Here is a 23,877-nt window from a genome sequence, read left to right as displayed (position 1 = left end):
GGCGTGTCCCGCGCTCGAGTCGGGCTGATCCATTCCATGCCGGAGGAGGGGGGGATCTCCCGCCTTCTTCCCGCCGCTCGCCGTCGGTAAAGGGAGAGAGGGTCGTACCACGTGTGCGGCACCCCCCGCGGCGGCGGCCGTTGAGGGAACCCTGAGGGGAGTCGGCGAGCGCGGGAGCGGCGGTGGCTGAGGATGGCGAGCTGCGATCTGGGCTGCCGTGAGCACGGCTCCATCTGGCACCGCAAACCCAGCCCGGCGGCGCGGGGCGGGTAACGGCGGGGCAGGGAGAGGCCGAGGGCACGGAGGAATGTGATCGGAGGGTGTTTGTCGGTCAGCGTGAGGCAGCGGTGTGCACAGCTGGCCGAGGAGGCCCGTGGCGCTCTGCCTTGTATCAGCAATAGTGCAGCCAGCACGAGTAGGGATGTGATCGGCGCTCTGTACTCAGCTCTGGTAAAGCTGCACCTCGAGGGCTGCATTCAGTGCTGGGCCCCACGCTACAAGAAAGACAGTGAAGCCCTGGAGCGTGTCCAGGGAAGGGCAGCAAAGCTGTGAAGGGTCTGGAGCACAAATCTGACGGGGAGCGACTGAGGGAAATGGGATTGTTCAGTCATAGAAGAGGAGGCTCAGGAGAGACCTTATTGCTGCCTACAACTGCCTGTTAAGATGTTATGGTGAGGTGGGGGTCGGCCTCTGCTGACAGGTAACAGCGATAGGATGAGAGGTGATGGCCTCAGGTTGTGCCAGCAGAGGTTCAGGTCGGATGTTAGGAAAGAATTCAATGAGAGTAGTGAGGCATTGGCACAGGCTGCCGTGGGAGGCGCTGCAGGCACTGCCTGGAGGTGTTCCATGAGCGGGGAGGTGTGACACTGAGGGACGGGTGTGGTTCAGTGAGCAATGGAGGTGGTAGGTGGGCAGTTGGACTAGATGATCTTAATGGTCCTTCCCAATAATGACTCCACGATCATTGCATTAGTTTTGAGCTTGTGGGCATCAAAAGTGTCTTGATCCAATTTTCCTCTTTTTTTCCCCCCCATTAAGAAGATACCACAAATTCCCGGGGTGAGGCCTCACCTCGAGTACTGTGTCCAGTTTTGGGCACCTCAGCACAAGAAAGATATGGAAGTACTGGAGCAGGTCCAGAGAAGGGCAACGAGGCTCGTGAAGGGCTTGGAGAATCAGCCCTATGAGGAGAGGCTAAGGGAGCTGGGGCTGTTTAGTCTGAGGAAGAGGAGGCTGAGGGGAGACCTTATTGTCGTCTTCCAGTACCTGAAAGGTTCTTACAGTGAGAGTGGGGCAGGTCTCTTCTCACTAGTGACAAGTAACAGGACAAGGGGAAATGGCCTCAAGTTGCGCCAGGGCAAGTTCAGGTTGGATATTAGAAAGAACTTCTTTACAGAAAGGGTAGTTAGGTAGTGGGATAGGCTCCCCAGGGAGGTGGTTGAATCGCCATCCCTGGATGTGTTTAAGAGCCGTTTGGATGTGGTGCTCAGGGATATGATTTAGCAGAGGTTTTTTAGAGATAGGGTACTGGTTAGGCTGCGGTTGGACTTGATGATCTTCAAGGTCTTTTCCAACCTGAGTAATTCTATGATTCTATGATTCTAATTAAAACATTTGATTAGGAAATATCAGAAGAACACTGCCTGGCCCAAGGGGAAGAGCTGTAAGAATGCTGCTGTTGAGTGCCTAAAGTGGTGTTTGCCATGGGAAATCTGGTGGCAGCTCCACTTCATTCTGCTGAATTATTTCAGTGCCAAAGGAGCTCTGGCAAGATGGAGCAACGTTAAGGAAGTGCTGGGAGGTACCAGCACTACACTGATAGTACTCCCACTTCAGGCTACTTTTAGAATCACAAGTTACATGTTATGTTTTGTTGATGTTAATGGTACTAACATCACAAACTTGTAATGATCATCTGAGCAGCTAATTTGCTTTCCAATTTCATTTTTATGACCCTTTCTCTTATCCCAGAATGTTGTAGCAGCGCAAAGTGCTGTTAGTTTTATCTCTGCTTTGCAGCCATAGCTACATACATACATAGCTACAGATGTGCACTTGCACTTGGTGTACACACGAGTACCAGCATACATGTAGCAATTATATTGCTTTCCTGGCATTCAGTGGCTCAGAGGCATCCCTATCTTACCTTATTGTGGTCACAGTATCCAATATTCTATACAGTTTTAGTTACTTAATCTGAGTCTGAATTTACATCCAGATGATTATGGAAGATAACTGGTTTGCCCAACAGTATACAGTAACAGTATATCCCACGTGCTAGTGTGCTGCTTCCTCTTACAGCTTTTGCTGCACTTGGGCTTCACTTCTGCATCTGGCTTCATGTTGTGTCAACGGCATGATAGAAAAGCAGAAACTTTTGTTCCATAATATCTCAGATGAACAGGGATAAAATGAATTGTTTCACGCTTCTGAAGGCCAGAAGAAAGTATGGTTAACATTGATTCCCCTACCTCCCAACCTCCCTGCATCTAATCAAAGCAGTTGATAATTTGTCACTTCTGCATTTTCTAGCTTGTTTCTTTATGATGCTAATGAAGAACCAGGTTCCTTGTGAGTGCTGAGCTTTTTTTTCAGATAACATGGCTATGATGATAAGCCAGCGTACAAGTTAGTGTCATACAATAATACGAATCAGGTAGCAAGGAGCCACGTAACAGGACCACGAGTGGTGAAATTCCTCCTGCCTGCTTTACTCTCTAACATTTTTTCAACATAGTGAATGAGTTCCTTTGTTTAGTATATTGTTTTATATTACAAAGATGTATTTTTCATGGAAGGTTTCTCACAGAACACTACGAATGATTAGAACTGTAAAAACAGTGATCAAGAGAGATTTTAGTCTTAGGGCTTGGAAAAATGCATGGTTATAAAACTACTCAAAACGATTGTTTTGCCTGCTTTCTTTACAGACTTATAGTGAACATCATTCATGGTGCTACAGGATATCACTCCAAGGCAATACGTTTTCTGAATGTGGCTTTTGACAGTTCTGGAGATTCTCTGCTTGCTGGAGACCACCAAGGAAATATATACGTTTTTGACCTGAATGGGAACAGGTAAGAATATTTATAGAACACCATTTTAACTGCTTTGATACCTGCAGCATTCAGGGTTATGGAAGATGATCATCATTGTGCAACAGGTTTTTAACCATTAATTTTCCATGACTGTGCAGATAGTTGGTGGTTTTCTCACAGCTGAAGCTGTAAGCCAGTAGTATGTCATATAGGTTCCCTGTGTACTATTGTATTAGTTAAACCGCTGCTGCAAAGGATAAGAACTTTGCAACCAAACTGAACAAACATCAGTTCCATTTGGTGATGGCAAACTACCAAAGGAGTTGTGCTATCAATTAATAATACAAGCCAGGAATTACAACCACCTGGTTGTACAGGTTGCACAACCAAACTATTGTCATTTACAGAAATACATTCTTATCTTTTCAAGTGTGTGCTTTCAAGTTAGTACTGCTACTTACATGTAGTATAAGAAGATAGGATTTCTTTCCTCCCTTCTTTTGAGTTCATTTTTCTCTTAGTGAAATATATATTGAAACTGATTAAGCTAATACCTCACTTGAAATTATGAGCCAAAGCTTCCTCACACAATGAGAACATGTATTTTTAAATAGGTTCAAGCTTGTTCAGAGAACAATGCAGGCTTGCACCGCTTTGGCATTTAATCTTCGCAGAAAGACAGAATTCCTGGTGGCTTTGGCTGATTATTCTGTGAAGTGCTTTGATACAGGTAAGGAGAAATATAAAGCTTTATTATGTGGACTGTTATTGTCTCATTTTAATTTTGATTTTAGTATGACAGTTTACAACTGAATCGGTTTTAAACTATTTTTGCAGCAATACATGTCAACTAATTGAGTGCACATGCTGCAATAACTGTCAGTTGTTTTGAGAATGCTGGTAGATCTTTATCTACCGGTGTCTAAATATTCATTTCACAGGCCAGCTGTGTGCCTCTGACTTGATTACATGGGAGAAGACATTGACAATTAATTCTTTGTAAAGTAACCAATCAGAAATTCCAGCTGTTGTGTCTTGTATTATCTGGGCTTACGTCTTTTTAAGAAGCTATAGGAGTCACTTGCCTGCAATTAGAAGGTCTGAGTATGATATTATTGGTGCAGTTTTTAATGTAACAATGTTTCCCAAAATGAAGAGAAGAAAGTAAGGTCTGAAATCCTCTCTACTTTTCCTTCAACAACAGCAAGGCCAAACTTAGTTTTTTGGGTGCATTTAGAGAAATCTTACTTACTTACTTAGAGAAATCTTTAGCAAGAAGTTTTTCGCACAGAGGATGGTGATGCACTGGAACAGGTTGCCCAAGGAGGCTGTGGATGCCCCATTCAAGGCCAGGCTGGATGTGGCTCTGGGCAGTTTGGTCTGGTGGTTGGAGACCCTGCACTTAGCAGGGGGGTTGAAACTTGATGATCATTGCTGTCCTTTTCAACTCAGGCCATTTTATGATTCTATGATTCATTTTATGATTCTATGATCTCACAGTTCTGCTTTTTGAGATAGTGCTGTTTCCAGACACCAAATCACACTGAAGAATGTCTTGAAGTATAGGATGTCCTTCACGTAAGTCACTACTGGATGGACTGTCATTAACAAAGTATTAGATAATATGAGCACCATCCCCTAATTTAGAAGCCATTCTCTGTAATCCCAAGGTATCCTCTCATCTGGAAACAGCTTCAAACACTCAATTGTCTGTAAGCACAGCAGCAAGTTTGACTGTTAGGCTTTGTGAGCTGCTTTGTAGCCATTTCCCATCTTTGGTGCTGTAGCAGTCGATCAGCTGGAGCAACCTCGTGGACAGTCAGGCAAAACAGCTGATGTAAGTAGTCTTGCCACAAATAGGGTTAGTTGCTGAGGAAAGATTAGTGGTCATGCAGTCACAAATGAGAAACAATGTAGTCAGAGGTACTATTTCCTGAGTATGTATTACACAGCATAAAAATGCTTTGGACTCTAAAACAGTTAATGAGGTGTTGCTTTCTGACTATGCTTTCCCATAGTCATAGCCCGTTGTCGTTAAACCTTTCTTCCTTGCACCTGTAAATAGCTGCCTAATCACTCATACAAACTGTTCACAAGTTAAAACAAGTGGAGAACTCTAAGCAGAACATTCAGTTTCAACTACTTGATATTTCTGCTGATGTTCACATCAAATAATCGGCCCACAAGACTTGCTTACTTTACTTGATTGCAGTGTTCATGACTTCTTAAGATTGATTCTTGGGCTAAATTAAACAAGTCTGTGCAAGTTGGATTTCTCTGTAGAACTGAGAATAAAACCTGTGGCTTAGAGATGGGGTTATTTCTCTATGGTATAATAAATGAATACTTTGTTTCTTGTTTGTTGGATTGTAGTGGTAAATGGTCATATATCAGGTATGCTTGAAAGTCGCTTTTAAGACATAGTGCTGTACGAAGTGTGAAGTGGTATGAAGAGTAAAGTAGTAGTCGTTGCCTTTTGAATGACTTTCAGATTCTTTTCTTTTTTTCTTTTCTTCCTGCAGAAACACAGGAACTCATTAGTTGGATGAGAGGCCATGATTCTTCAGTGTCTTCCATCTCTGTCCATGGCTCAGGCAGATATGCCATCACCACATCCACTGATACAGCGCAGCTGTGGGACTTGGACACCTTTCAAAGAAAAAGAAAGCTTAATGTTCGTCAGTCTGTGGGTATACAGCAGGTGAGTAAAGAGTAATTGCTAAAGGGTAAAAAAAACATACCTCAGGAGGAGGAACACCACACATTAAAATCACAGTACTTGAAGACAGAGGGAAGATGTATGAGGAACAGCTGAAGTCACTGAGTTTGTTCAGCACTGAGCAGAGCAGGCTAAGGGGAGGCCTCATGGTGGCTGCAGCTGCTCATGAGGGAATGGAAGGGCAGAGCTGAGCTGTGACAGCAGTGGAGCATGAGCGAATGGCATGGAGTTGAGTCAGGGGAGGGACTGGTGGGGATTAGGGACAGGGTCTGCACCAGAAAGTGGTCACGTGTGGAACAGACTCCCCAAGGCAGTCGTCGTGGCTCCAAGCTGCCAGAGTTCAAGAAGTGATTAGACAATGCTCTCAGCCACAGGGTTTGTATTTTGGATGCTCCTGTGCGGAGCCAGGAGTTGGGCTCAATGATCCTTTTGGTTCCCCTCCAACTCAGGCTATTATGTAATCCTATGATATTTTTAAAAATGCAGCTAAATCTACTCTGTTCTTTGGGCTAATTTTCTTAACTGTTCTCCCATCGTATCAGTCAGACCACAAGGCAGTCAGTAGTTACAAAGATCTGCTGGATACATTTAAGGAATCTTTACTTTTAGAGATACTGCATATTTGGTTGGACATGACCTTGATCAACCCAGACTAACATGAAAGTTCACCTTTCTTTGATTTGGGAATGGTCTCAAAGGACCTCCAGAGATCGTTTTCAACCTGAATGAATTTGTGATTCTAAGAGGGTTGTTCAAAAAACAGGTTTGAGGTGGTAATTCTAACTTGAACAGTCACCACTTAGCCCATTCAGCTACTTATTCCAGAGCTTCTCTTCTTCCTATGCACACAAAGCAATGAATGTGGGTGCAAATATAGCTGATAAGTAGAACAGCAAAAAGAAAACACAGCATTTTAGCCTAGTGGTTTCTTTGTTTTGGTTTGCTGCACAAAAACACTTGCACTGGGAGAGCTTAGGGGACTAGAAAGAGTCCCTTTGTATCAGGATGTGATGTTAATAGGTCTGATACAGCATTATGATGCTTTAAATAGGTGTGCTTACACCACCAAATGTTAAAATTAAGCATAAATACTACAGTAAGTAGCACTGCAGTACCAAATCATTGCCTACACACGTGCTGCCCTACAACATAGTCTTACAAATGACACTTCAAACCAACTTTCTCATCAAGTTGATCTCTTGATTTGATTTCTTTAGTTGATAGAACTTTTGTTGTTTCAGCCTTCCAATACTTAAAGGATGCTCATAAGAAAGATGGAAAGAGACTTTTTAAAAAAGAGTCTATAGTGATAGAATGAGACATAGTGATTTAAAACTGAAAGAGGGCAGAGCTGGTTTAGATATAAAGAAGAAATTCTTCACTGTGAGGCACTGGAACAGGATGAATGGGACTTTGAGCAACCTGCTCTAGTTGAAGGTGTCCCTGCCCATGGCAGGGGGGTTGGAAATAGATGGCCTTAAAGGTCCCCTCCAACCCAAGCTATTGTATTCTATAATTTTTCTGCTGCTTAGTATCTTTCTTGAGGCTAAGTGTAGAGATTTCTTGCAGGTAAATGACTCATGGAATTTGGTGGGGCCAGGATGCTACAGTATGGTAACAAACTTTTTAAGTCCAAGCATTACTATCACTGAGGGAATAAATCAAGAATTTGGGAATTAATAGCCTGCAATTTTGCTTTGGCTTTACCATTTCCAATAGGACTCAATGCAAATAATCCATTTTATCTGGATTTTGTTTTGCAGTGTTTAGAATAATGAGGTTTACTCCCATGCCAGAATTCAAATCATACAGATAAGCACTTGATTAAAGATCAGATTTATTATTAGATACAACCATGACACGTACTGTCCAAAGTTGGATTCCTACTTGGTATTTGGGTCCTTGTGTTAGTTTCGTGCTGATCTGCAGAGTACTTTGTGGTGCCTCTTTAATTTAAGCCTAGTTTGCACTCCAAAACACACCCTCAGTTCAGTTGGTATGAGACAAAGCTTACTTAATATGACAGAGGCTGAGTTGTGTGGTGTTAAGAACAGCAGTTGAAAAAAAGACAAATAAGAAAGAAGAGCTAAAGAAAAGATGCCTGTAATGACAGTTTTCAAAGCATTGCTGCTTATTACATCTGCTTGTGACCAGCTTGTGGTATTTTTCTAGGACAAAGCAAAAAGTGAGGAACTGGTCCAGTTTGCCAGAACTTAAATAGAAAATCGAAGCTCTTCTTGGGCTACATTTGCTGTTGGAAGAACCCACAGACTCTTTTTTTACAATTGGAAGTAAGAAAAGGTGGAAATCATGCTGCTTAGCTTCACCTATCTGCATGATAGGCATCAGTCTGTCCTCACATTTTTGTCTAGGCTTCCTCACACTCCCTAAAGTAGGACGTGCAACTCAGTCTGTTTAAACATGAATGTGGTAAGTGACTTTTGCCCTATGGGTAACTTTTGTTCGCTGTCAAGTGACTAATTTGTGCTGGACATCTAACTTTCAGTCACTGACATTCAACACAATGAATACCATCCCATGTATCCAGATTTCAAGTTTCAAAGAAACCATTCAAAACAAAACTGAACCTTTTGGTACTGACTGCAGATCTCAGCCACTGAGTCCTTTGGGTATTCAGTCCCTTAGAGCTCAAATACCAGAAAACATTTTGAATTTAACCTTCAAAATTGCACTTATAGGGCACTATCTGAAGCTAACCGTGCTGCTACCAAAGCAGAACCTCTGATCTAGATCAGTGTTGTGTCATTAAGCAAAAATGTATCCAACAACTCCCATGCATTTAAAAAAAAAAAAGGCTTTTATTTTTCTTTATAAAAGGAATGACATAAAAATGGTAAACATGTTTGGAATAATGGGGGAAAAAGTATAAGTTTGGTTTTATTTTCTTTTATGACAGACTGCTTTTCATAGTTGCAGAATACGCTGCTAAACTTTGTACAGTATTTCTTACATTTAGTAGTTGTGTGCAAAACTGAGGAGCTTAAGCCTAAGGATAAGTGCTTCACAGAGTGCATTTGCAGGTTGTTGAAAGCAAAGGTGTTTGTAGGAGATGCAGCAAGCTATTCAAAACCCACCTGTGCTCAGTGAGCAGTTCTGGCTCCTGGCTCCCATGCTTTCCTGAGGCTGGGTGCATTTTCCCTGCATCACTATTATGCCCTCTCTAACAATCATCAGAACCCTCCAGAAGGGAGGAGCAGTTTTGAAAATAACCCAGATAAACTTCTGTGTCATTTCGGTGAGATAAATTGGCTGTAGTGAGAGGCCCAAAACAAACACAGCATTCAAGGTGTAGCCTTACTAGCGTCGAGTGCACTGTACACTGACAGAAGCCAGGATGCTGTTGGCCTCCTTGGCCACCTGGGCACACTGCTGGCTCACCTTCAGGCATCTATCAGCTTACACTCCTTTTCTGCCATGCAGCTCTCTAGCCACTCTGTCCCAAGCTTGTGGCATTGCATGGAGTTGTTGTGACCAAAGTGCAGTACCCAGCACTTGGTGTTTTTGAAGCTCATACAATTGGCTTCAGCTCATTGATCTAGCCTATCCAGATCCCTTTGTAGGGCCTTCCTGCACTCAAGCAGATCAGCTTTCTCCCAGCTTGGTGTCATCTGCAAACTTACTGAGGGTGTTCTCAGTCCCCTCATCCAGGTGATATTAAACAGGTCTGGCCCCAATAATAATTCCTGGAGAACACTATTTGTGACCAGTCACCAGCTGGACTTAGCTCCATTCACCTCCATGACTCCATTCACCACCAGAATTGAAGCCTCGCATTGCAGCTTTATTACACAGTTACAGCGATAGTTATACTGTCATGGTTTTTTATTCTGCCATTCACTTTAATTCTGTTTAAAGGGTACATCCTTGGTGACATCATTCCATTTTTTATTTTTTCATATTCTTTCAGGTTTTTTTTCTTCCATTGAGTAACACCATCCTCAGCTGTTTCAAAGATAATTCTGTTTTTGCATGGGAATTTGATACTCTTCACTGTAAATATCAGTTGCCAACTGCAGTAGAAGGTTCTGCATTACATTATAAGGTCTTTGCAGTTACCAGGTAAGCTGCTATTTTAAGCATTCTAAAGGCAGACTACAAAACCCGTAATTTTAAAACAGGCTTTCTTATATACAATTTTATGGAAGTTTTATGGAAGAACTAAACTGTATGCAATGATAAGCATTTGAAATCTGCTGTGACTGATACTTGCAGCAAGGTTCCATAGCTGTTTTTATTACAGTCCCATAGCAGTTGAAATAAAGTTGATTTGATGACCAGTAGAATAAGGTTTAAGCTATCCATTACAAAAGAAATTTTATTCTTTAGAAGCTGTTTTGTACTTTCAGGAGATTATGTCAGGAATAATGTCAGATTCCAAAGTGATATGAGGGCGTAGCAGGAAATGTACGATCTCTCTCTTTGTAGCTTAAACTATAATATTCTGATGGAAACTTTGCTTCATCTGTGACCCAGAGATGGCCGGATTTTTGTAGCTGGCGGAAAATCAAATCATCTTCACTCATGGTGTTTAGAATCAAAGCAGTTGGTAAGAATAATCCAGATGCCTACAGAAGTACGAGCTGTCCGTCATCTGGAATTCCTCCCTGACAGTTTTGATGGGGGCTCCAATCAGGTCAGTTACTTACAAACTTAAGAATGGATATTTGATTACTTGATTCAACAGGGGTTTTTTTGGGAGGGGGCTTTTTGAGGACAGCAGAGAGGTGGGCCCCTGCCATGCCAGAGGAAAGATTCTGTTCTAAATATTTGTTCAATTGCTCCTCTACCTTAATGGAATGGCATTTCTTAATTTGTATTCCACTTTGTTTGACATTGACAGCATTACTGATTAATCCTTTTGACTTACAGGTCCTTGGAGTGTTAAGTCAAGATAATATTATGAGATTTATCAGTATAGAAACATACAAACTTCTTTTTGTCATTGGGAGTCATGAAGAAGGAATTAGTACAGCAACAATTAGCCCCAGTGGACGGTATATTGCATCAGTAATGGAAAATGGTAGCCTTAATTTATACAGTGTCCAAGCTTTGACTCAGGAGGTGAATAAGGTACATTGTTTTATATTTCTTATAATTGCAGTAGATCCCATTAAAGGTGACACCTTGTCCACATAACTTTTGTATCAGCAGTAGTTTGCTGACATGTCACTGGCTCAGAAGTGTTGCAGTGCCATACTTAACACTATAAAAACAGAAAAAGTGGTTTGCTGAGTTCCTTCATTTCTATCCCAGCCTGTCAGGTAATGTGGTGTTTGTAAAATGTATCACAGTGGTTTTGGTTTTCGGAGGAAGGGAAGTTGTTATTTCTTTCTGCAGCAATTAATGGGGACTGATTTTTGTAATGACATTTTGGGAGAGATGGAAATGGCACAATTGTGTGCTGTGTCTGTTCCATTTCCTACCAAGAAGTGTTTTGCAACTGAAGTTCTCTTAAACTGCAGGCATGGATGGTTCTTGCTGTGTTACTCGATCCCAGCATGCATCATTATGGCACAATCATACTCCTAGTCCTTCCTAAATAGCAAGCATTCTAAATACCAGTTCTTACTTTATTAAAGTAATTTATTAATGGGAGTCAGGTTTCTAAATCCAGAATTCCACTTATCTTTAATCACTGTGTCATTGAAGTAAACAGTAACCAGTTAATGAAGGAGTTGAAGCTGAGGAAGGATGTGTAAAGATGTCACATATGCATTCCATTTGCACTTTTGCTGCCAGATTGACATGAACTGGGATATCCACTTTGTTCCTTGCTTTCCCAGTCTCTAAAATTGAATTAATACCTAACACTGAAGATTAATTAAAGTTTGTAGAAGTCTTTTGTGTTCCTTTAATAGGTGCTATGGAAATGCAAAATCTTTTAGTAACATTGAGAAACATACCAAAATAAATAACCTGAACACTACATGATAGACATTTATACTATCTCAATTGTATTTCAGTGTTTGCTAAACAAGGAAATAACATGATGTCTGAGTAGATGTTAGGAAGCTGTGTATACATTCTCACAGTCTTTCTATTAACTGCAGTAGTTTAATTCACTGCCATATATCTTTAGGAGTATACAGATGATATGTATTTGTTTCTGTTATAAGTATCTCTCTGTTCTTTGTACTACGGCCTTCAAGCTCAAGGATATTGCATATTAAAATAGACATCAAAATATAGCGTTATTTATTCTGTCTTACAAGATGTTAATGGAGTCATTTTCACTTAATATTAGCCTCCACCTCCGCTGTTCAAAGTAGTGGAAGATTGGCCCAAGTGCAAGTCAGAGGCAAACAAGCTGACAATGAGAGTGACTTCAGGAAGGTCAGAGCAGCCTTGGAAGTCCAAAGGAAGCAAAATTCAAACCAGACTGCTGAAAGTGCAAATGAGTACACCACTTGAAAATAAAGAGGTAAGAAGAAGTTACAAATATTTTGTTCTTTGGTCTGTATTTAAGGTTCCTTATGGGGCCGGAGAGGGGGCAGGAAATAGCCATTTAGTTTGTAGAATAAGTTCAGGCACTGATTCAATTGGATATTTGAACAGAGTTAAAGGAGTTTTAACACCGTTTCTTCTTTCTGTTCTGTAACTCCTGTATTATGTGATGCAACCAGAGCTACCATTGCTTCAGTCATGTTTGGGCACCTCTGATGTTGTTCAACTTGTGACGCATTTGGATATTTGCTAATTCCAATCTGCTTCCCTGCTAGCAAACTGCACTTCTAAAATATCTGCCTAGAAGCTACTTCACTTTTCTTAATTATTTAGAAGACGCATTACTGTTATGTGTATTTATTTTGAGTCTCATGCGTATATGCGTATTCTCATATATGCATGTATATACACGTACATGATGTTTTCTCCTGTGCCATTCATCACAATGTAATCCATCACTTCTGTCAATAGACCTTATGTTTGACTGAATCAATCATTTCACTAGATACAGTTTAATCAGTCAGGGTCTGATCTGAAATTAGTGGCAACTCTTCTTGACGTCAGCAGATGAGTGATCTCTGTTGTTGAAATACTTAGGATAATACAGCTGTAAATATTATATATATCTTTAAGATGTGCTAGGAATTTCTGTATTCAGCTACTGCCATTGAATAGTGTGCAAGGAAAGAACTAATGAATGAGAAATCCTCACATTTACTGCTGATTCCCTTTTTTGTAGAATGAATTGCCAGGTGGATTAAACAAGAAACGCTTACAGGTCTTATTGAAAGGATATGGCGAGTATCCAGCAAAATACAGGTATGTTTGTATGCGTGTTCATGCTTGTGCATAATCAGCTTGCTTGTGTCTAATGGCCTGTGAAAGAGAAGTTGCTTGACTAAGTCTGTGTTGTAATTACAGGATGTTTGTTTGGCGTTCCTTATTACAGCTTCCTGAAAACCACTTAGCATTCAGTAGCCTGATAGATAAGGGTACCCACAGCGCATTTGTGAATATTCAGAATGAGTATCCCATCAAAAGCAGGAAACTGCTGAGAGTTTTACAGAGGTAAAATGTATATTTATGTTTATTTAAATATTCTACGTTTATATTTTCATAGAATCATAGAATGGCCTGCGTTGAAATGGACCACAATGAGCACCTAGTTTCAACCCCCCTTGTCATAGTTTGACAGGGCTGCCAACCACCAGACCAGGCTGCCCAGAGCCACATCCAGCCATATATTCATATATTGATCTAAAATGTGTCCCATAACTGGAATCAGCTAAAGTGAAATAGTTGTGCCCTAGTGCATTTTTGTTTTTATAACTGCTATAAGCCTGCATCTATTTTGAAGTTTACAATCTTTTTAAACGATAGTTTTAAAATGTTCCTTATATTTTTCTTCTATTTTGTACTGATGTTTTATGCACCTTTGCTTGCCTTTGTGTATAGGACCTTATCAGCTCTAGCTCACTGGTCTGCTATCTTTGGCGAGACACCTTATATTCCTTTGCTAGCATTCCCATTTGTAAAATTATTCCAGAACAACCAGCTGATCTGCTTTGAAGTTGTTGCTACAGTAGTAGGTAAGTAATGATTTTTGAAAGTCAAATACGCAGTAACATGTTTCAGCTTTCCTACACAAAAAAGCTTTTCCTGATGAAATGAAGGTATTGCCAGGAATTAATATGTAGCAACTGCATGTTTAAAACCAAAATTTGTTTTTAAATCAAAACAAGATACTAGATTTCCTTCTGCAGTGTTTGTAGCAAAAGCTAGCAGTTTTATACTATTTGCAAAGTCTCAGTAAGAACAAGTATATCGAGCATAATGGTATCATACTGAATAGCTGAAATCTGTATCTCAGGCATGGGAAAAGTACTCAAACCCACCTCCACTCCAGTCAAAAGGGAACGATCTCTCATAAAGTTTTACTGTGTTTAGCTGTCTTAAACACATGGTAACTCAAAATTAGACATTTGGCTGAAAGCTCACTATGGCTGTTTTCTGAAGAAACATACTAAATTAAAGTGCACTACACTTAAATTATTTGTTGCAGCTGTTGCTAAGTCTGCAGAAGATATGTGCTGCCAAGCATACATATCCTCTTTGCAAACACATGCTGTTAGTGAATAAGTAGCCAAGCTCACAGATATTTTCCTTACTGTGTTCACAATTACTCGATCCAGGCTGCAGTTATGTGAGATGGAAATATTGGTTGAAGTTTCCCCACCTGCCTCTAACCACGTTGTCCCACAGCACGCCAACTTGTTTACATTGTACCTTTGAGCCAGGTTAGCTCCCCAGTCCGGTTCACAGTGCACTGACCAAACACTCGTGTCAGTGCATTTGGAGGAGCAGTGAGCTGTGGGAATGGTTTCAGAGCAAATGGTTGGAAAGAATAGAGAGAGGAATATCTTAAGTAGGCTTTGCTGCTTAAAATTTCCACTTACATTTGCAGTCTTTATAATGAAACCTTAAGGTTGCAAGAGTCTCTCACTCTGGATTACAGTGGATCGTGTTTTGTTTTTCTTTTTAGTTAATTTTTGTCAGCACTGGTTTGAATATTTTCCCAATCCTCCGGTTAATATCCTTAGTATGATGGAAAATATTTTAGCACATCACGACAAAGAACTCCTTCAGCATTTAATAAAATACAGTGTGACTTCACAGGTAATGTTCTAGCCAATGTTTGTATATGAAGTGTCAGTACTGGGAATGATAGTGTACTTGTGGCGTATTTTGACCTAAATCTTGTAAGGGAGTTTCAGTAAATAATATTGAATGATACAGGAGTGTAAACAATGTATCGTTGTTTTCCTGATGCTTTTCTTTTTGCATGGTCAGAGATCTTGTGCATGTGCTACTGTAGGTCTTCAATGTCATTCCCTTTCAGGTGCACATTGCTTGAAAATCTACTGGTCAAATTATAAGAGCATACATTATTTATTTACTTTTAAATTGGGCATAGTCATGGTGAATTCTGTTAATAAGTTTAAACCACAATTTTACATATTTAACATTAAGGATGATTTTAGCTTCATGAAGCTGAACAGAGTATTTAAACCTCCAGTGAAATAAGAAAACTATGTTTGCTTATCTCATATTACTTTTGAACGTTTATAGTGGGTAATAAAGCTTATATTCTAATGTGGTTTCAGCTTCTTTCATAACTAAATAGATTTTTGGTATAAGGCAAGAATATTTCATATTTCTGTAAAATGAACGGTAGAATTCTACTAATGGGTTATTTTGTCACATTTCCCAACTGATGCAGGTTTATGCCTGGCCTCTTCTAGAAACCCTGTTCTCTGAGGTTCTAACAAGAGAAGAATGGCTCAAAGTCTTCGATAATATCTTCTCTAACCATCCCTCGTACTTCCTAATGGTTGTTGTTGCCTATATTATTTGTTCCAGAGCTCCTTTGCTTCTCTGTAATCAAAGTCGGGATTTTGAGGTAAATATTTGATTTTTTGAGTTGATCACCTGAAAATGTGGCTACAGAAAAGTGTAAAACCCCATATCTGCTGTTGTCAAGTTTTGAAGGAGGTGTTTCAGTGCCATGTTAATATATCATTATGATACTGAACAATCACCTAACAATTGACAAACATACAATAAATGAATTAGAAATCGAGCAATTTCCTGCAGTTTCATGTAGTAAGATCTCTAACAGCTTTCATAAGCTTTCTAATGCCACTAAAAGTTACTTAGTAAGCACTGGTGGTTCATCAGCCACAAAATAATTCTGCCTTTTATCTGAGGTTCTAATATTGACTTCTGCATGTGGAGAAAAAAGGCAGCAGTTCTGTGATGTTTCATTATTTTGCTTTCAGGCTGCAAAATGAGGCAGTATTAATTGACATTCTCAGAAGCTGAATTAAAATTTTCTCATGTTTAGCCTTAGAAGGAAGGAGGAAGATTTTTCATAAGAAAACATCTTTGCAGACAAATAGTTCCACCCTGAAAATGCTCTTGTGAGCATTTTGACAGACATCAGACCTTTCAAAAGCTAATTGCAAATTGTTCTTGGTGAAGATCTTTGACAGGAACTATAGTCCTACTAAAGAGGAACTTCCATGTTGAGTGAGCAATGAACATCTGCGTGGGCAGAATGGCACTCTCATGTCACACCTGGGTTCCCAGATGTCTTACACAACTGTTGTTGGAATAGAAGGAAAAGAACCCAAGTGCGCTTTTAGAACTTGGATCAAATTTGGGTCAAGTCACTTGAGCCTGTGACGTTTTATCAACTGATAGAGCTAACTAAAGAATCATTTTTGTTGGTTTTTTTTTTCCCCAACTTCTGGAATTTAGAGCTTGTTAATTCACTTAATTATTCCTACAGAGCTGTATTAAAAACTTGCTTAATCATTTGTAGAATGTAAATGGCAGCCTGTCTCTTACAGTATTTCTTTCATCATCGTAACAACCTGGACGTTAACACTGTGATTAAACGAGCTTATCATCTTATGGAGACTACACCATCAGATATCCATCCACAACGTGTGCTTGATGATTTCATGCCACTTACAAAAGGACAGTACCCTGTATTTAATAAATATCCCAAGTTCGTTGTGGATTATCAAACTCGGGAACGGGAGAGGATCAGACAGGATGAAATTGAATACTTAAGAGAGAGGTATTGATGGGAAAGCTGAAGACAGTGTCAGACTGGGAGGGACAAGTGGACGCAATTCAATTTTTCTGTTATTTAGTGTATATTTGAGAAGAGAGGCAATAATTGAAAAAAGTGGGGAAGATGACTTTAAAGAACCTGTAGATAGTTATTAGGATTGACGCGGTCTTTAAGTTAAATAGCAGTCTTAACTTAAACCAAATATGTTTATTAATTCACAGACAATACTGGGCTGATGATCTTTAGAGTTGAAAGTTTACAAGTCGGAACCTAAATCTCTCTTAACCTTGTCACATCCAACTTTATGTAGGGCCAGGTGTTCCTTGCTCACCATTAAAATGAGTGGGAGCCACGATAACAAGACACCTTTAGAAACTGATTTTTTGTTAAGAATGTGAGGAAGAAAATGCTTGCACTTATTTGAAAAGCCCTGCTGCTTGTGGAAGGCAGCACTGTAACTCTTACCCATGTATTTTATTCCTACATAAAGAGAGGTGCCATGCTCTCCTGGCATCACACTTCAGTACTTCTTTGCTAGTACAGATATTGAGTTCAAAGTAATCAAGTGATTTCTTGATATATGAACACGTGATCACATTCCATTTAGGCAATTAGTGCATGAATTAGAAGCTAAAGCACTGGAACGGAAAGCAGAAGATGAAGCCTTCTACCGAAAGCAGGAATTACTCCAAGAAGCTGAAGAACAAAGGCGAAAAATGGTACTGGAAGAAGAAGAAAAGCTGGCAGAACAAAGGCGGAGGTATTACAGTATAAAAAACATCAGAGACCTGGCTACAGTATCCTGCTGTTACATTTTAGTAAAGGATAAATGGCCACTAATTTGTATCAATTGTAGTGTAGGAGAGCAGTGTGATCTGGTAGGTCAGATTTTGGTGTGAGAATGAAGTATTGCTGCCTTGCCCAAGGGAACAGAACATATAGAGGCCAAGACACTTTATGTTTTTGTCTCAGCTCTCAGCCCTTTGTCTAGTCACTTCAGTCACTTCAGGCTGTGAAAGCTTTTGGACAGCTACTTGTACTGTGGACAGACTTACTCTACAAATACAAGATTAAGTTAGAGTATTGAGAGTATTGATGGTATGCTCTACAGATTCTTATGTTTTCTGTGGAGTTAGGAGAAAGGCTGCTTTCATACATACAAATTCCCTTGTTTTTGTTTATTTTGGCTTTGAAGACTAGCTGCTATGAGAAGAGAACTGAAAGTAAAGGAACTACAATTTCTAGATGCTTCAAGAAGGCGTTTTCTGAAATACCAGCAAGATCGGCGTGAAATGGAGCTGAAACGTCTTGACGATGATATTGCAAGAAAGGCTGAGTATTGCTCTAGCAGTTCTTTTCTTGAAGGAACAAAAACCAAGAAAGAAATGCATAACTGAAATATACTGTGATTTGTGAGCCCAGGGGTGTGTTTAGCATGAGGTAGATGACTTAAAGTGTAAATGTATAATTTAACAGTTTTATTTGGCACTTCCTATGTTCCTGTGTCTTGTTTTAACTGGCAGAATTCCTGGGAAAAGCCAAATATATCTCTATATTAACAGTGTTGAAAAATGTAATTAGCTCCTTAAAGGACTCGTCAATTATCAGTTGTCTGTGGGCTGTATATCCAGACTGCAAATTAACTCTGGAACAGCCTTTGGCCAGGTCTGCCTCTGTTCCTGCGGGCTTAGTAGCTTAAGCACCATAGTGAGAGAGAGCAGAGCATGAGCTTTTGAACCTTGTGGGTACAAATCTAGTCTCTGCTGAGCTATTCTGTGCATCTCAGCACACACTTTGCAGAGTCAGGCCACTGTCAGATTCTTCTTTGCAGCTCAGCCCAGGTGGCCACTTGCATCTCTGCTGTCCTCTGCAGCAGTTTGGGTTCAGAAACTATTTAATTTGTAGCTGTATCTTGCAGACTATTAGCATTAGCTTGATATTTCTCTAACATGTGGCTGGATTCAAAATTATTCCCGTGCCTTTTGCCTTCACCTTGTCCTGTACTTTCAGTGTTCAGTATTTTCCACTGTTCATCATATGACAGAAAGTCATCTAGAACTTAGAAGCGGAACGTCACTTCTGGCTTTGGACGTTCTTGCTTCTTTTTCTCCCTTGCTCTGTTTTCATGTGTTTCTCTTCTCCCCAAGGCATCCATGAGAGAGCAAGAAACAGCTGCTACTGTTCAAGATATAGAAGTACGACAGATGGAACTTGAATCACACAGACAGCTTTTTGAACAGGTAATTGTTAGGGAACTCTACAGATGTTTATATTTGATGGTTCTTCCTATGTACGGGAAAAGGAAAGGGTTTTTTTAAGTTTCCTCTCTGATACCTTTTCTAGAATGAACCCTCAACTAATAACAGATTGTAGTAGTTGATGATAGAATGTCTCATTGCCAGCATCAGTAAGCAAAATGGAATGGGTGGTTTATGGAGAAAGTGCACCTCCTTTCTCAAATGCCTTACATATAGTTCAGATAGATCTTTGTTCAGTGTTAAGGGTTTTTATATCAATAGTAGCTTAGCAACAGTAACTTATGCTTGTATGTTTGGCAGCGTCTTATCAAAGATCAGGAGAGAATTACGCAGGAAATGAGAGAAGAGACAGATGATAGACAAAGAAAAGCAGAGCTTGAAGACCACATTGTTCAGAGATGGATAGAAACAGATCAAGAAGAAAGGCAGAAAGCTCAGATGGTAAGATGGCTGGATTTTCACATGTATTTGGGGGAGTCAGTTATGTTAACCGGTATGCTATTTAATTGTATTTTTGTAGCAATGAGCTAATACAAGTTACCGTGAAAATATTTCTAAAGAGATCTGGTTTCTAGATATTCATCTTAATAGATCAGGGTGGCTTGCTTAAAGTTTTGAGGGTTTCAAAAGGCATTTAAAACTCCAAAGTACTCTTCAGAGTAAGTTATTCTCCTATTAAGGAACATGTTTTATTTGTAGTCATAATAAAACAAAAGGAAACTGCAAAGGAACTTTCAGTTGCTAGCACTTGGCATGACATTCAATTGCAGAAGCTGTCTCTCTGATCACAGTAATGAACACGTATAGCTTGACATTAGGAATTGTTCAGATTTTCAAGCTCAGAACTTGTATCTGCACAGTTGGAAAAATAGTTGCAGCTAACCCACTACCCATATGCTTGGCATCTGCATTTATATTTTGTCTAGAAATAAACATATGGGCCTGAATTTTTGTAAACAACCTTCAATTCTTGGAAGCAGATGGATGTGGGCGGAAGTATTGGCATTCAGGTATCAATCTCATGTTAAGTGCACCTGGAAGTCATATGAAAACCATGCTAAGAAAGCAAAATCTTCTAAATGATGGAGGGGGTGTATATCTCATTTAAAAGGCCCTCAGTGAGAGAAAGAATAACAGGAATGAAAAAGGAGCAAAAGACAGCCCTGACAGAAGAGACAGCCTGCCATAATGAATGGAGGGGTGGCACTGCAGGTGCAGTCTCCTGCTGAGGACATCTAACAGCAATACCGTAGGACACTTTAGTTTGACAGCAAAAGATCTTCCCTTATCTGTATGTAATGCTATATACTTGAAATAAAGTAAATGGAGCCCTGTTAAGAAACATATTTTGTTAGGTGGCCGAAGAAAATTTAGCCAAAGTAGAACAGAAGTGCATTGACAATGAATGGAGGCTGCAAGCATTGAATAAACTAAGGCACGATGATCAGGACCGTGAGAAGCGTTATGAAGAGATAGCCAAGCTCCTGCATGACAACAGGGTAAAAGAAGCTGAGCTGCTGAAAGCCATGAGGGAGGCAGAAGAAGAAAAGGTATCTGCATTCTTTCTTTTCCTAAGTGGGACTGGCGAAAGTACATCTGTCTTTTGCCTGTAACATAGAATAGCACAAAACAGGTAGAACAAGAAGAAATAGTTTAAGTAACTCCTTTCCTATTTTGTCCTGGAAGCTCTAGAGCAAATTAGTGAGGATGTTGTAGATTTAAGAGGCAGATTCCTAGTTGTGTAAGTTTCTCTCTTTTTTTTCCTCTAAATCAAGACTTTCACCTTGCTCCAGGTGTTTGAAGGAGAAATGTTTCAAAAAATAAACATTCACTCAGAGTAATAATACACCTTTTGATCTAAAGAGGAAGTGTAGTCTGTAATAATCCAGGTGCTTTTACATGTTCTTTTTTATCTCATAATACATCTGCTGAGGATGTACTCAGTATCTCTGTTGCACAGTGGGAAGAAGTTGCATGGAGAAAAGCACGGCTGGAGGAAGAGCAGAAGGCAGCAGCTGCTGCAGATGTGCACAGGAAGCAGTTTTTAGAAGATGAAATGAATGATGAATTAGAACTGGCTGAAAAGCTGCAAAGTGGGGATGGCTATTTTGGTGAGTATGTAGAATATGCAGTTTTCTTGAGTATCAGCAGACTGGATATTGGCATGAAGGTCTGGACCGATGAGCAGAAAACAAAGTAACACTAAAGATAAACATAGGTTAAACTCCTGTACATGAGTAAATCATTCTGAATCACAGAATCATAAGGGTCGGAAGGGACCTTTAGAGATCGTCTAGTCCAATCCACCTGCTGAAGCAGGTTCCCTACAGTGGGTTACACTGGAAAGCATCCAGGTGAGTTTTGAATATCTCTGAAAAAGGAGACTCACAGCCAGTGTTGAGGCACTGGATCAGGTTACCTGGTGTTTTGGTTGATGCCCCATCCCTGGAGACTTTCAAGGTGAGGCTGGATAAGGCTCTGGGCTATCTGATCTAGCAGTGCATGTCCCTGTTCATTGTAGGGGAGTTGAAGTAAATGGCTCTCAGAGGTTCCTTCCAACTTTAAGGGTTATATGGTTCCCTCTGAGCAGCTTGTTCCAGTGCTCTGTAACATCTAAGAAGTTTTTCTGCATGTTCATATGGAATTTCTCCTGTTCTGTACCTGTTGCCCCTTGTTCTGTTGCTGGGCACTGTTGAAAAGAGCCTGGCCCCATCCACTTGACTTACACCCTTCACATAATTGTAAGCATTGATAAGGTCACCCCCCCCTCAGTCTTCCCTTGTCCATACTGAGCAGCCCCAGGTCTCTCAGCCTTCCTCATAAGGGAGATGCAGAGCACACAGAAACAGAAAATGAAGGATAGTTTGCACAGGTTTTTTTAATCAATTTGGAAACCTCAACCTGTAATACTCTATTCTGCTGGAAGACACCTTGGGCTAATCAGGATTTTTAGAGTAAGAGTGGTGAAGCACTGGAATGGGTTGCCCCATCCGTGGAGACATTAGGCAGGACAGGGCTCTGAGCACCCAGGTGTCCGTGTTCATTGCAAGGGAGTTGGACTGGATGACTTTTAAGGGCCCCTCCCAAAGAACTCTATGATTCTATTGCCCCATCTCCTCATGACAAGCACAACATTAGTGACTAGTATTAAGATTAGTTGATTGGTGTTGCTTTCAGCAAACTTTTTCGGACATTGCCTTAATTTGCCTGATGGTTTTAATACAGAGTAATTAGCAACTACAAGTTATTACAATGAGTGTCTCCGAAAACAGCAAGTACGAGTAGCCGTATTCCACACAAATTCAGTGGCCCATTTGTCAGAAGATTAATTACATGGGGAGAAACACCACATACAGAACTGTAATTTAAATTGTACGACAGTGCTTTCCCTGCATTTCCAACAGAGAGACTGCGCGATTTAAAGGCCAGACGTGCAGAGAGAGGGGTCAGATTCCAGCAGGTGCCAGAGTCTGGAAACGTCTGCCTGAACGATTTGTCTGCATCACAGTCGTCATTGCACGGTGAGATTCTAAGTTAGGGCCCTCTATTCTCACGTTTAACTTGAGGTGCGTTACTGGAACACCTTGCCAGGTGATTGAGTTATTATTCATTGTGTAGGTGTTTAGTGGATAGTAAAGCCGTTTATTGTTGTCTTCTGTTTCACACATGAAAAACATAAAAAATAATGAATCACTACCAGGAATGGCACAGGTAGGAAATGCCTGAACTGTGTTGCATTATAAAACCGGTCATTTGAAACCTCAGCCTAGTTTAATCCCATTCTGACCTGATCATTTTAGCTGTATTTGCTCAGGCTTCATAATTATATGTGATTTGGGGATGTTGAGCGTATGTAGAACCATCCTTCATGAAAATCCTGCAGAGTTACAGATAAGAAGCAGTCTTCAATCATCTACCCGGGGCCGTCCTAGCCAATGAAGGCACATATTAAAATGCCTTGCATGTTATCTCTATCACTCTGCAGCACAGGGAATCTTTGGAGCTGCCAGGGAACCCCAGCAACATCCGACCTTTGTGTAACAAAACATGACACTGCCCAGAGGTTGTAATGAATAGAGCGTATCTGTCCAGAGGAGTTTTCCCAATAAACATTTATGGCATTTGTGGATAACAGGCTCAATATTAAGTCTGAGTTCCTTCCATTTAAGCCTCTTTAGACAGAAGACGAGAGCTGGCACACCAGGAGCGGGAGCTGATGGCAGAAGTCAGGCAGCTCAGGCAGAAGCTGACAGCACGGGCCCAAACCAGGCGTCCTCCAGCTCTTGTCTCAGCCACACGGTGGACAACCTGAGATGGTTTGCTCTGGACCTCAGCTGTACTTTCGGATCACCTGACTACGTGTGATGTGATTAAGGACTGATCATGGACTGATTATTATAAAGGCTTTTGGAAATATTTTTATATAAAAATAAAATTCTAGCTAGAAAAACGTGCGGCATTTGTACCCTCGTTGTTTTCTCCGTAATTGTAATATGATTTTTACTTCTCAAATAAGCTGACTTCTGACCATTAAGTTATTTCATATACGCAGAGTGTTCGTATGCTTTATTTGGTGCAGCCAAAGCTCCGACTTGAAGAAGCCATCCACCATCAGAGCCAGGTGCTAAAAGCAGGGCACAGGGAGGCTGTGGAACCTGAGCTGCCGGAGATGTGCTGTTCTATCTCTGTTAGCAGCCAGGAGCTGCACTCAGTGATCCTTATGGGTCTATTCCGACTCAGGATATTCTGTCATTG

At 40.6% G+C, this 23,877-nt stretch overlaps 1 protein-coding gene across 3 annotated transcripts; it reads left to right on the top strand.

Annotated features, from left to right (window-relative positions):
- The first annotated feature begins 55 nt into the window (after nucleotides 1–55).
- On the top strand, nucleotides 56–23,567 carry TBC1D31 (TBC1 domain family member 31). 3 transcript variants are annotated; one of them, XM_072327623.1, is made up of 22 exons: nucleotides 56–269; nucleotides 2,931–3,077; nucleotides 3,653–3,768; nucleotides 5,561–5,739; nucleotides 9,686–9,837; nucleotides 10,252–10,411; nucleotides 10,648–10,848; nucleotides 12,023–12,199; nucleotides 12,962–13,041; nucleotides 13,144–13,290; nucleotides 13,678–13,811; nucleotides 14,765–14,898; nucleotides 15,503–15,682; nucleotides 16,635–16,867; nucleotides 17,472–17,624; nucleotides 18,060–18,195; nucleotides 19,012–19,104; nucleotides 19,423–19,563; nucleotides 20,478–20,672; nucleotides 21,083–21,233; nucleotides 22,527–22,643; nucleotides 23,292–23,567. In XM_072327623.1, exons 1-22 carry the CDS (start codon nucleotides 193–195, stop codon nucleotides 23,432–23,434), a joined length of 3,246 nt encoding a protein of 1,081 aa, XP_072183724.1. In that variant the 5' UTR covers nucleotides 56–192; the 3' UTR covers nucleotides 23,435–23,567. The 3 variants fall into 3 exon arrangements, with proteins under 3 accessions (XP_072183724.1, XP_072183725.1, XP_072183726.1); XM_072327624.1 differs by having other exon boundaries at nucleotides 23,301–23,557; XM_072327625.1 differs by lacking the exons at nucleotides 56–269; nucleotides 3,653–3,768 and having other exon boundaries at nucleotides 2,961–3,077.
- The last annotated feature ends 310 nt before the right edge of the window (nucleotides 23,568–23,877 follow it).

This window comes from Excalfactoria chinensis, chromosome 2, assembly GCF_039878825.1.
Source record: "Excalfactoria chinensis isolate bCotChi1 chromosome 2, bCotChi1.hap2, whole genome shotgun sequence".
Taxonomy (NCBI): domain Eukaryota; kingdom Metazoa; phylum Chordata; class Aves; order Galliformes; family Phasianidae; genus Excalfactoria; species Excalfactoria chinensis.
Note: the sequence above shows the minus strand (reverse complement) of the source record. Positions and strands in the feature narration are given on the sequence as shown.

Coding starts and splice junctions, on each gene's coding strand:
- TBC1D31 (XM_072327623.1), top strand. CDS start 193: ATGGCGAGCTGCGATCTGGGCTGCCGTGAGCACGGCTCCATCTGGCAC. Junction 13,042..13,143: donor GAGTATCCAGCAAAATACAG/GTATGTTTGTAT, acceptor TTGTAATTACAG/GATGTTTGTTTGGCGTTCCT. Junction 15,683..16,634: donor ATCAAAGTCGGGATTTTGAG/GTAAATATTTGA, acceptor TGTCTCTTACAG/TATTTCTTTCATCATCGTAA.